Source organism: Diuraphis noxia, unplaced genomic scaffold, assembly GCF_037042655.1.
Source record: "Diuraphis noxia isolate RWA-SAM2 unplaced genomic scaffold, SU_Dnox_SAM2 contig0001, whole genome shotgun sequence".
Classification (NCBI taxonomy): domain Eukaryota; kingdom Metazoa; phylum Arthropoda; class Insecta; order Hemiptera; family Aphididae; genus Diuraphis; species Diuraphis noxia.
Window position 1 is genome coordinate 14,111,588 of NW_028301711.1, and position 14,366 is coordinate 14,125,953.

Below are 14,366 nucleotides of genomic sequence, written 5' to 3' on the forward strand. Positions count from 1 at the left end.
ATTTATTAAAAATAAATTAAGACACATAAAGGCAGGTCATATCTCAACTCATAGTTTTAGGCAGCAATATTCTGGCCCTAACACCACTCACCATCTCAATTACTTTATAAACTTACTTATGTAAAAGTTCAGTTTATTTTAGTAAAAATCTATTTAAAACTAAAACCGTCAAGTGTTCACTCTCAAGTTGATATATGATGTATGAATTGACAAATAGAGACATAACAATATTAGTTTCATTAATAGGTAAAATAAAACAATTAATGACTTATTGTTTAAGATGCAAAATGTTAAGTAATTGTAATAAATATACAAAAAGTAAAACATGATGTTCCTTCATTGAAATAAACATAATAATATAAAATACTTTTATCTTTTAATCATTAATACTATACAGTGGCACAAATCCCTGGTTTAAAAGGGTTAGCACTTGAGCTGTCCTACTACGGTAGTATACGAATGAGACCGTTTTACCTTTTTAGCAACACGATTGAGAACGATTGTCGGCAGATCAAAGAAACAGTATTTCGTACTGTACGGGCGGAGGCTTTCAAGCAATGTGAAAGGTTCCCCAACACCTAACGCTCTAAAAGGAGTGGACTGTATAACGAGGAACTCTGCTTACACACAACCATAGATGTAAACGGAGGGTTCGCATGCGATGAACAAGGGGTTGAGTGAAGCAATTAACAGTCTTGGGGCACCGAAATTATAAAATAATAAATCACAATATATAGTAACCAAAATATATAATATAGTATATTAATATGATTATTAACGGGGTAATTATAAATATGACATAGACTACTCGTGCTATCCAATAATAATTAACTAACAATGGTTAGCATATGATGATACCAATAACAATTTAACTCAATATGAGTATGGTTAATTAACTAATTTAACATAATATAATACAATAAGACTCACGGTACTGTGGAGTGCGGAAACTGGCCAGCTGCACACTATAATTGCTACTATTTGCCTATATAGCTTACAGCAGTAAGTGCGGCACTTGAGGACCACTTATTTTTTTATCAACATTAAAAATCATAAAAAAAACCATAAAAAACATAAACATTTAAAAAACCGACCTTATATTTTTATGTTAAAAATTACAAAAAATCTAGACTTATCTGTTAAAATTACAAAAAATATAAACTATTTTTAAATGAATCTAAATTTATATTTTACCTATTAAACAATACAAAAAACATCATACATACAGGTATAATAATGATAACAGTAATTCTTCTTCATAAAATGTACCCTCTATATCATAAATTTTATAATAAGCAACATTTGATATAAAAACTTTTTCAATTGTAAATATTTCCTTAGACCAATTTGTTTTTAATTTATTTCTATATACATCAATTATTGATGATAATCTAACTCTATCATTTATCTCAAATTTAGGTATAGAATTACTAATATCATAGCTATAAACGCTATTAAGTAAATCATACTCATTATTCTTATTAACTTCAACAGGTTTCATTTTTATTGTTCTATTATATGTCTTAATAATCTTCGGCAATCCATACATTATTTAAATAAAGTAGTTTCTTTAATTTATCACCTAATGTACGGTTAAAACGTTCGATCATAGAAAACTTTTTATCAGTACCAGTACTATACATTGTTATGTTATATTTGTTTAGTAATTGTTTTAAATCTTTATTATAAAATTATTTTCCTTTATCAACATGTAATTCTTTTGGTACAATATATTTAAATATTTGTGAAAATGCTTCAGATACTTCCAATCCAGACTTTGTCTTCAAAGGTATTGAATAAACAAATTTAGAAAATGTATCGATAACATTAAGAATATATTTAAAATATTATTAGCCTTATACAATGACTTATGATTATCATTAACTTTAATTTCATTACATTTATTTCTTAAATTATAATTGGGATCAATATTTTTTGATTTTGGTCTATAAAAACAGTATAAATCAGCTTGCCAAGTATCATTTATACCTCTTTGTAAAAAATGTCTTGTATCAAAATGTTTTCTAGCTGGTTTAAATAACTCATAAACTTCTATAAGTTCGGGTGGTTTTGATATATTGTTCTTTTTTGTATTACATTTTCTACATACTGATAATCTCCTATATTTTTTATATTTTTTTCAATAAATTCTGGAATTCCATTATTTTTTGTTTTTGTTTTACATTTTTTACAATAATCCATTTAATTATGATATTATCATCTATATATTTTCTCTAATTGTATTATTTGGAAGATCATAAAAAAATTTTGAACCAGATACTAAACAAATATAACAAATGGTATTAACAGGCAGAATTTTAGATCCAGAAATCTGTGATGGCTGCCTACTCATATTAATTGCAAAAAATGGTATGAGTGCACGGACTAAGATAGTATGGACTGGTATCGACTACCTTATCAGTGGCCCTCAAATGTTTCTAAAGCCGCCGTAAGGTACAACTAGGGGTAAAAGCGCCATCTACACGTGTGTTATAAAAACACAATAATTTTAATTAGACAACACAATGAATCAAATTTTCAAAATAATAAATATTAATAATATTATACTGCACAAATAATATTATAATTTATAATGTACTCAATACTGACTGACTACGCAAAATTGAAATGTTTACAATTTTTTAAGTAATAACTTCTAATAAATAATAAAAATGTATTTATTGTTATTAATTAAATAAAAAATACCTGAAGGTATACAATCAAAATATTTTAATACCTAGTAGGAATATATTATATGTTATACAGATATAAATAACCTATCTGGTGTTCTTACTTTTTCTATTTTTTCTTTATCTTCAGATAAACATTTAGGTACAGCATAATTTGTAATAAAATCGTCATTGCAAAAATGTTCAGCACATACATAAGTAACCTGACGCAAATAATTTCCATTCACTTTAGAAATAATTTTGTTCCAAGCATCAAAGTCAGAATCGTATACTTTAAATAATGGAACATTGGATGTTTTGTTAAAACTAGTGCACTTAACAACAGAACAACGTCGAGGCATTTTAAAAACTGTATCAACATTTATTAAAAGAGCAACTACGGACAATATTAAAATTTAATATTCATAATGTCGATGAATTTCGGTGACCAAAATTTGTTCAAAATATAAACATCTAAAATCTAAATATACAATATTAGTAACTTTATTTGACACTAGGAGCGCTTTTACCCCTAGTTGTACCTTTCGGCGGCCTCTTAGGACGGGGGAGTGGCGGTGTCGAAACATTTGAGGACCGTTCCTCTACTACTCCCCAACCATGTCGATACCAGTCCATACTATCTTAGTCCGTGTATGAGTGTGAAGTTGGGTGACCAAAGATAGGTGACTGTGAATAGTGATAAGAAACCTTGTATGTGTTGCTGCATTATGTATTATTCCAGGCGCCAAACATTTACATTGCCATTTGTAAGTCACACCAGTACACCACCGTTATTAAACACAAGATAGCGCAGCTATATTGCTAATTTTTCGAAATCAATTAGTGACATCAAGTAGCCAGTAATGGCGGTGCCAGAATTTTAATACCAGGTTTTTTTCGTCGAGTTCCCGGGAGAGTCGAAGAACTTAACCTACATACGCGGAAAGTCAAGAAAATTTCCCATCAGATGTATATATTTAAAAAGGACTCATAGCTTATTGGGAAAATGAAAACAGCGTACCAACACGCCAGGTGACTGTTTTCCGTACGTACGACGCGTAATCGGGTAGTCATGCGTAGTTTTTAATTTTTTTCGGTCAGAATATGAATTATTTAAAATATATTTTTTCGAAGCCCCTAGTATAAAGGCTCAAATTTATCTTCGTTCATGATTATTCTCAAGTAAGTTGGTAATTACTTTTAAAATTGAAAACGAGCGCTCGTAAATAAATTATGACGACGTACAATAACTAATGAAGGCACGGCAAATTATACTGACGTAAACCCAGTTTCAATTGCACCTATTTTATGCTAATATATGACTTTTTCTCCCTGGCCCGGAGGGCGGAGGGTCCACACAGCGATAATATTAAATGTTATGATTGAAACTGTCAGATGGTAAATTAATTGAATAATATTCATAATTTTACATTTTTTTTAAATATTGCAAATTTTTGCAATAATAATGCTGACAATTTCTCATAATTTATTGTTAAATGTTAAATAAATTCTATTAGAATATTTATCTTACTTTAATTTAGGCTTCAATGCTTTCAGGCATAGATTTTATAGGTACATAGCTTCGGCCTTTGTCGCTCCGAAATATACGCGTAGTCAGACGACAGACTCAATACTCAATAGTCAATTGAAAAATAAATAATAACCAAATTTCATAATCGTAATATAAAAATAATATTATAATCATAAATCTAGTTGGAACCGTATATTTATCATTTCACATCATATTAAACATTGCAATCATTCTATTTTTATTATTCTTGGCCACATGAAACGTATTGATAATCCCTGTGGCTTTTAATACATGTAGAAATATATACATTGTTATAAATAAAATAAGTATATTACTTTACGATGTCTTTCGATATCAGTGTTATCGTCGAGGATCATGAGGGGCCATGTAAAAAATCAACTTTTAAATCCAATACCTTTGTCTACGATTTACTTAATTATTTTAATATTAATAATATTTAATACACTGAAATCAACATAACTAGTTTACATAGGTACATCAATACATTTTATAAACTTACATAAAAACAGTTAATATAACAAATTTTTATGCCATTTTGTAATTACACAATATTCAGGGCTCATTTTCTTACAACGTCCTAAGCTACTAGAGGGTAATCTGTTTTAAATTTCAAAACTTTATCTTAAGAGGAAACAGAGATATATGGGTTAGAAAAACCGGGCTATTATTACAATTACACTATTAAAATTAGAATATAAAGTATACTCTAGAAATTTAAAGTACTCACATATAACATTTTTAAATTACTATACAACCAAAATTTTCATTCTTGGTTATTTAATATGTTTTTATATTATATGTAATAATTTTCATACAAATTCATAATACAAGACCAAGGTGACTGTTTTCCGTACGATCGCATAATGGGTACTGGCGCGTGGTTTTTATTTTTTTTGGCAATGTTCCCGGGGGAGTCGAAGGGCTTAACATAGATATTCGAAAAGCCAGGGAAATTTACTATAAGACGGTATAAAAATCGACCGCTCAGGTTCGACATAATTGTAAATGTTTCACAATGTAATTTTGTACAATAATAAGTTGAATTTTAATTATAACTTGAATGTGGTAACTGTATAGCTAAATTGTGGTGGTCGATATAACAGGCGAGTAACAATTTACATATTTAAACCGGATTCTATTTAAATAATAATAATAAATCGTCGGGACCGAGTATTGCTAGAATGGATCAATCTAATAATATAATAAAATGTGATATTATAATATATCGATCGATAATCGACGGCCGGAAATTATTGACGAATAGCTATAAATATAAATTAAACAACAATAAATACTTTATACATATTATCCCGAATGCGGGAAATTGTCAAAGTTTAGTGTGTACGTTCACCGCTAGGATACAGATTCGTTGGCTGCAAAACCCTATTAATGTGTTATGCCTAGAACCGTTGCTGAGTCATTCTAATTCCGCAATCCGATTAGACAATGCTATACAATAGACATCCTACACCCAGTACCTACTATCGACGTAAGTACAATATTAATAACTATTTCTAGTATTTTATCAGACTTGTAAAGTACTTGGGTAAAAGTGTTCAAATACTTTTTAAGTACTCAAATACGTATTCTAAATACATTTGGAAAAAGTACTTGGGTATAGTATTTGAATACTTTTTTGAAGGTATCTGTATTTAAAATCAAATACTATTTTTAAATACTTTTTTCGTCTTACTTTTTAATTATTCTAACTTAATTATTCTTATTCTAATTAATTTAAGTAAAATTAGAGTTCTAAAATAAAAATAATAATTTAGTTGATTAATAAATAATATTTCAATTTATCCAATAGGTCATTAGGCCAAGGAAATAAGATAAAACATATTTAAAAAAAAAAAAGTATTTGAATGTATCTGTAAATACTTTTTAAAAGTATTAGTATTTGTACTTAAATACTTTTTTTTTCAAGTATTCAAATACATATTTTAAATACTTTTGGAAAAAAGTATCTGTATCTGTACTTGAATACTTTTTAAAAGTATCTTTTACAAGACCGTATTTTATATATTTAAATATTTTACGTATCTTTAATAACAAGTTCAATTTTAAAGTGGTGTAATGACTGTATTTAATTTGGCACCTAATATCAATATTACCTAATAATACCTAATATTTTTTTAGTGTGACCTTTTTATATAAAGAAAATTAATTTGACGAAATTAAATGTCGAGTAAAATGTCTATAAATTAACATTGGCATAAGGTTAGTTTTACCGCTCTTATAATGAATTTTTAATTTATTTTTTGGGGAAACATGCGTTTTGTACTACGACATAACTTACCTTGTGACCTACTTGAAGGTGGTGTTGTGTAGCAAGCCGAGGGATATTTTTTACATTAAAAACCATATAAGAGGATACCGGTTACCCACATAAACATTTTTTTAATTTTTAAAATTGAAATTATTATTCATGATATTATATAAATTGAAAAGTAACAACACTTATTTGATATAAATAACTAATTTATTTGTGGATAGGTGAATATTGAAATCATTTTATCTCATTTATGAATAATTAATGGCGACAGCCACTTACAAACGATGTTTAACATTACAATCTATACTATAAATTCTTTGTCTATAATATAAGTTATGTTTAGATGTCCACATTCATATGTTATTGTGGTGGCGGTGGAGGCCGTGGTCGTGGTGGCGGCAGAGACAGTAAGAATATTCAAACATACTAATTTGTGACTTTATTTTCGTAAAATATAATAGGTATTCAGGTATCTCAAAACAGGGGCGCCCGCAGAGAGGGGCCAGTGGGTGCCATTGCACCCACTGACATTTTTTAATAAACAAAACAATTATTATATTATATTATAATATATTCAATTTTTTTTTCTGATTTTTTTTCTATAATCCAATAATTATCTAAGGTAAACTTTCACAGAATAATATTATGACCTTATGTCTCATGACGATATTTAGTATATTCTTATACACTGTGTCACTGTGTATGGTATAATAATTATTATTATATCTACTATCTAGACTATCTATTTATATTTAGATGTCTGAACAAAATATACGGGAAATGGGAATTACCACGCTCGATAATCGAGAACATTCGATAACAACTAACAAGTAACACTCTCCTCAGTCCTACTTCTCCCAGTGCATTACGATTAACGATACGTCGATACGTATTTATAGCTACTAGCTAGCGTCCAGTTCATTACTCATTGTTCATTACTAGTTATTGCGATTCACCTTGAATGTTAACTTATGACAATTTGACAATAAAGTAGGTTTTCAAGTTTAAATTACCGAGTTAAAGAGGTATTATAGTTGTTATAGTTATTAGTTCGTTATTCGGCTACAAAAATTATTATCATTATGAGTAATAAAAGAAAAGACTCAATATTGAGTTTTTTTCAAAAAAAAATTAAACCATTACCTGAGTCAGATGTTCCTTTGCTACAAAGAGATACAGACGAGATAGTAGAGTCACAAAACCTAATTTTGGTAAGTACTTACTCGAATACATATTTTATCATACCTATTATTATTAATTTTTAATTAAAAATATGCAAAAAATATATTATAATATGTAATTTTTTCTATAAATAAAAAACATATTTACAATAAATTAATATAAATAATATTTCATTAAATTTTATTCTATTAAAATATAAATAATTTTTAACTGAGTGATAAAAAATTAATACTAGCTATAAATATAAGATGATAAATGATTGGTAGGTGTCTGGTGTATTGATTATATATTGATAGTCAGGTGATTTAATTAAAAAAAAATTAAAATACAATTTTATAAGTTTTGTTACTAATCCTAATTCCTACATTTACTTTTGTATACTATTAAATATGTTTTTTTTTTTATTGTCAAATAAAGCAATCTAATGCATTAACCAGTGAAACAAAAGAAGTAGTTGATGAAGTTTTGACAAATGATTTTGCTGTTGAAAATGATTGTGATCAGTATGATATTGGACATTATATAAAACATGATTTAAATATTACTGAAGATTTTAAGTATAAACTGTTGAAGAATCCTTGGGTTCCAAGTATCCATTATAATTTTAAGAAAGATATTGTTGTTGGAAATCGGGCATTTGTATTTAAGTGGTTTTCAATTTATCCTTGGCTGGCTTATTCAAAAATATTTAAGGGCACATTTTGTCTATACTGTGTTTTATTTCAAACTCATGTATCTCATGGAGGTTTTCAAGGACAGTTTATAAATAAGCCTTTCCAACGTTATCAAAAGTTTTTAGAAAAAGCAAACAACCATTCAAAAACTCAATGGCATATTGAATCTTCTATACGTTTCAATGATTTTATAAATATGACGAGTAAAAATTCTAGTGTACATCAGATGATTAATACAAACTACAAAAATAAAATTGATGCAAATAGAAAGAAATTAATACCTATATTATCATCACTATATTTTTGTGCATTACATAATTTACCAATAAGGGGAAAGACGGATGATTCAGCTGTTTTTAATAAGTTATTACAATTCAGAATTGATGCTGGGGATAATATTTTAAAAGATCATTTGGAAAATGCCCCTAAAAATTTAACTTATATTTCTCACCGTACACAAAATGAGATGTTAGAATCAATGTCTGCAACATTAAAATCTGTTATATCACAAGAAATTAATGAAGCTTCTTGTTTTTCTATTATTGCTGATGAAACAGCAGATATAAGTGGTATTGAACAGTTATCCATTTGTATACGATTTTTAAAAGATAACAATTTGCATGAAGAATTTATTGGGTTTTATCCTTTAAAAGAATTTGATGCCGAGTTCATTTCTAAAACAATATTAGAAGCATGTAATCATATGAAATTAGATTTAAACAAATGTGTGGGTCAAGGCTATGATGGGTGTGCCACTATGGCTGGATGTATATCTGGAGTACAAAAGAGAATCAAGGATATGTATCCTAGAGCCCATTTTTTTCATTGCGCTAGTCATCGCCTTAATTTAGTCATCAATGATTTAAATGTCTTGCCTGAAGTTAGAAATTGTATTACCAAAATAAAGGACACTATAACATTTTTTAAAGAAAGTGCAGTTCGCAAGAATGTAATTAATTCTAGTAATTGTAAATTAACCTAACTGTGTGAAACTAGATTTGTAGAGAAGCATAAGAGTGTAAGACAATTCAATGAAAAGTATATTGTTATTGTAGAAGGTTTAGAAGAAATGTCAACATCAAAACATTTTAACAGTAAAACTAAGCAACGAAGCCTTGAAATTCTAAATGCAATTACTACTCCAAGTTTTGTTATTTTACTATCAATTATAGCAAAGTATTCCGCCAAATTTGAATTTATATCTACTATTCTTCAGGGTGTGAATATTGATTTACAAGAAGCCACAAAACGCATTCAAGAGCTTTTACAGATTGTAAAAAATGACAGATGTAACAGTGAGTGTCAATTTAACTTAATATTCAAAAAAGCAGAAGAAACTGCAATTAAAATTGGTCTAGAGTTAAAAATACCACGAAGAGCTATCAGACAAACACAACGAGATAATTATCCAAGTAATAATATTAATGACTTTTTTAGACAATCTTTATTTATTCCCTACTTAGATTCCATAATAATGTCAATTAGTGATAGATTCTCTGATGAAAATTTAAAATCATTTTCATTATTTAATTTACACCCAAAAAAAATGATAAAAATGAATATTGAAGAGTTCAGTGAAGTAGTTAAATCTATCAATAACTTATATGGACCTCTTCTTGATAATTTTGAAGAAGAAGCAATAACTTGGTATGAAATATGGCTAAAAAAACCATGTGATCCAAATACACAAATAATTGATTTACTAGAAGAATCTAAATACTATCCTGCTGTAAATACAGCTTTACAAATAGCTATTACATTACCAGCAACTTCCTGTTCAGTTGAAAGAACCTTTAGGTACCTAACATATTATTATAAACCATATTTTGTATTGATTATTTAATATTGATTATAATTATTATCTATTTTAGTGCTTTGCGTCGTATCAAGACATGGGTAAGATCTACAATGTCCAATATGAGATTAAGCAGTTTGGCACTAATTCACATTCACAAAAATAGATTTGACGATACATTATTTTTTGAAAATCACAAAACCGATGTTATGAATCATTTTGGACTAAATGTCAGACGTTTATCATTATTATTTGATTCATAATTCATATAATATTATTAATAATTTTATAATTTTTTTCTATGTATTGTATTAGTTATGATTTATATTATTATACATTTGGAGTTATGTTTAGATAATAATATAAATATATGTAAAATATAGAACATGCATTTCAATTTGCACCCACTGAGCTGATTTCCTGCGGGCGCCCCTGGTATGGGTAGTTGTGTTATAACAAAACATAGCGTAGCATAATAGTTTGTCCCAATTATTGTCCTTGTCTACGAAACTTCTAAGATAAGTTTTTAATGTTTTGTGGCTACGTTCCAAAAAACCGTTTGTTTGTGGATGCCATGCGGTTGTTTGTACTTTTTTAATATCAAGTAGTTTGCACATGTTTTTGAACATGTTAGAAAGAAAATTTGTACCGCAATCTGTCAAAATTGATTTAGGAATACCAAATGTGCAGACATAACATTCTACGAATGCTTGTGCTACCGTAGATGCGTCAGTGGATGATAAAGCAATGGCCATGGCGTAACGAGATAGCTCGTCTTGCAATGTTAAAATGTAAGAGTTTCCATTAATGTTTGTGGTAGTGGCCCTACAATGTCAAGGCAAATTCGTTTGAAGGGTTTAGTGACCGTACTGGTTATTAGCATTGGTTGTTTTGTCTTTTTATGCGATTTATTCTTTTGGCATAGTTCGCAATTTTTAATGTACAATTTTACGTCTTTTTTCATATTACGCCAATTGTGGTTAACCTTGAGTCGTTTAATGGTACGTGATACACCCGAATGTCCTCCTAACGGTGAGTTGTGGTTTTCGTATATAACTTGTTGTTTCTCCTCCTCAGTAAGCTGTCCCCCAGTATAAATTTTAACTATGATGTTTGTGGATTTGAATATATATCGGAACATCGTTCGAATTCTAGAATAACTGGTTAATGACGTAGCTCCGTCTAATTTTAGTGTAGAAAAGGATTCGATTTTATTATCAAGGCAATAATTTTTTATGTTTTTAATTGCCTGGTAGATCTCTTCGGCAACAAGTGGTACCGAATGGTATGGTGTAATGTTATAGAAAATTATGAAGTGTGACCCGTTTGTGTGTTTATAAAACCGGTTCTCGTTAGTGAACTCTATTTCATTACTGTTTATGTGTTTAATAATTTCGCGTACGGTCGGGTGTGTTATTACTTTATCTCGCGGTAGTGTAACAACTATGTTCTCTTGGTTAACGACCTTGTGGAGGTCGTCTTCGATTTCTAAAATTTTCACGTACATTACCCCGGCCCCCCCCCCATTTTTTATTTTGCAATTTTTTTTGCACAAATAATTAGTACTCAATTCCTGCTAATTCCTGACCACATTTTTACAATTCCTGCTCCACCGGTTTTCCCGGAAAATAGGATTTTATACGGGTGGGGCTGGGATAACGTTACTCCGGCCCCACCCACCCTTAAAATTTAACTTTTTGCAATTTTTTTTGCACAAATAATTAGTACTCAATTCCTGCTAATTCCTGACCACATTTTTACAATTCCTGCTTCACCGGTTTTCCCGGAAAATAGGATTTTATACGGGTGGGGCTGGGATAACGTTACTCCGGCCCCACCCACCCTTAAAATTTAACTTTTTGCAATTTTTTTGCACAAATAATTAGTACTCAATTCCTGCTAATTCCTGACCACATTTTTACAATTCCTGCTCCACCGGTTTTCCCGGAAAATAGGATTTTGCTTGAATATTTTATATAGGTTTTTAATTTTTGTTGATATTCAAAAAAAGTTAAAAAAAAATGTGTATTAACTTTTAACTTAACTGAATTAACCAACAATTTTATTAACTTTTAACTTTTAACTTTTTCTTATTGATGCATATTAACTTAACTTAACTGAGTTAAAAACAATCATTAACTTGCCCAGCCTTGCTGTTTATATAATAAAAAATAAATAAATAAATAGCGGTTTTGTAAAAATTTAAATTTCAAACACTCATAAAATTTTTTTGTCTTAGTCCGGTAGAATTTTTTTTGCAGATAGTTGAAGAAAAATTTATGGAGAACCTTGTACCAAATTTTCAAATCTTAGTTATAAAAGAAATAATTTTTACGATTTTTCAACTACAAAATTACTTGCAAATTTTCGCAATTTTGACAGATTTCGTATAAATTCGAACTTTAAGCACTTATAAAAAAAAATTGTGACTAACGATTTCGGATTTTTTTATATCTTTAAGAACAACTTATAAGAAACCTTGTATTAAATTTTAAAGATTTTCTGGCCGGCCAAAAAAATTTTATCGTTATTTTAAAATAAAATACTAAAAAAAATTAAAAATTTCAATTGTTTATAAATAGCTAAAAAAAAGTCAAATTTCTTTGAAATTTAACTGTATATGGAGAACGCTAATATAAACATTTTGTAAAAATTTCAAGTATTTACATTGATTAGTTTTTGAGTTATAGCAAAATAAAAAATTAGATTTTGTCGAAAACTGGTTTTGCGTAAAAAATCCCGTTTTTCCCTCCAAAAAGTGATGACAGACACAAAAATAAAAAAAAATAAATAAAAAAACACACATCATTGTAAAATCAATACATTCATCACTCCGTTCAGAATCTAAAAAGGAATAAGTATTTAGATGGTGAAAACTAATGGGGCCTTGCAATGATATACAACGGCCCTGATTGTTCTAAATAACATACATTTTTATTTAATTGTTAAATATTAATATATTATCGAATATCGATACATTTTGAAAATTTTAAGGTTAACACAGTTATGTGTGTTTCATACTTACATATTTTGTCAAAATGTATAATTTATAGATTAATGTTGTTTTTTATTGTTCCTGTAAATAATCGCACTATAGTAAACATTATATTATAATAAAATTTAATTTTTAAGAGTTTATATTAATTATTATGTATAGCTTTTAAAAAATCTACCATAAAATTTTTCTTAAATTGAATAAAATAAAAATTCGATTGGTACTAACACTGTTGTCTGTTCTTTCACTTGAACAAGAAGTATTTATTTTTATAAATATTAAATATTTTGCGAATTGACAATTTCAAAAAAATGGGTTGGTGAATTATAACTTTTTTTAAATGTCGCTGTACTCAATTCTACACTTTGTTGATACTTCTATATTTGATACATTTAAATGTTATTTAATAATATGTAAATAATGCTATAAATTACAAATAAGTTTTCTTACGTTACAAAAATAAATACTCCACATTGTACAATATGGTTTAATTCTCACGTTGGAAGTATCACCACTATCACCCAGAGTACACAGTGATCAGTGATGACACACAACCGTCTTTTTTATAATATGTAATGTTATAATTTATTATTCAATTTGAAATATATTTTTAAATCAACATTCATTAAGATCAAAATTGAATCGATAATTAGCCCATATTTCTAGCATCACTAAATATAATAATACTTACCGCCTCTGATGTAGTAGAATTATTATTGTTATCTTATTCGATGGTCGATGAAATTATTATTATTCAAAACAAGCTATGTGTAGCTTGTATTTAGTCTATTTATATCAATCGTGTTCTACATTCGTTTAAATAATTTTAACAATAATGAATAAACTCCACAAACCACAATAGTAATAATTTATTTATAGTTTATAATAATATCATTGTTTATCTATTTTTAATTATTTTGTCCAAATAAAATCATGAAGATATCTGACATTTATCATTCGTTGTCTGATACGACGCGCGACGTGTCTGAGGTGATCTCGTGTTGTTTACTTCTTAATTTTTTTTTTTAATTTGATTGCTTTTAAAATTATTTTTAAAATATTTTAAAATGAGCGGAAGAAAACCTGCTGTAGCACCAGAAATTGTAATAAACGCTGTTTTACAATTTAAAGAAAGAATTGTACAAATTGGTGAAAACGGTGAAAAAAGTAAGTAAATTATTGAGAATATTATATTACATTAAAAAACAATATAATATAAGTACT

At 28.1% G+C, this 14,366-nt stretch overlaps 2 protein-coding genes across 2 annotated transcripts; both read left to right on the forward strand.

Moving 5' to 3' along the window:
• Window positions 1-6,831: 6,831 nt before the first annotated feature.
• Window positions 6,832-9,334, forward strand: LOC149059835 (zinc finger MYM-type protein 1-like). Its single transcript, XM_089226376.1, has 2 exons — window positions 6,832-6,903; window positions 8,096-9,334. Exons 1-2 carry the CDS (start codon window positions 6,832-6,834, stop codon window positions 9,332-9,334), a joined length of 1,311 nt encoding a protein of 436 aa, XP_089082502.1.
• Window positions 9,335-9,437: 103 nt separating this feature from the next.
• LOC149059836 (52 kDa repressor of the inhibitor of the protein kinase-like) lies at window positions 9,438-10,583 on the forward strand. The gene is made up of 2 exons (XM_089218023.1): window positions 9,438-10,149; window positions 10,224-10,583. The coding sequence occupies exons 1-2, from the start codon at window positions 9,827-9,829 to the stop codon at window positions 10,408-10,410; spliced, it is 510 nt and encodes a 169-aa protein (XP_089074149.1). The 5' UTR covers window positions 9,438-9,826; the 3' UTR covers window positions 10,411-10,583.
• Window positions 10,584-14,366: the final 3,783 nt, after the last annotated feature.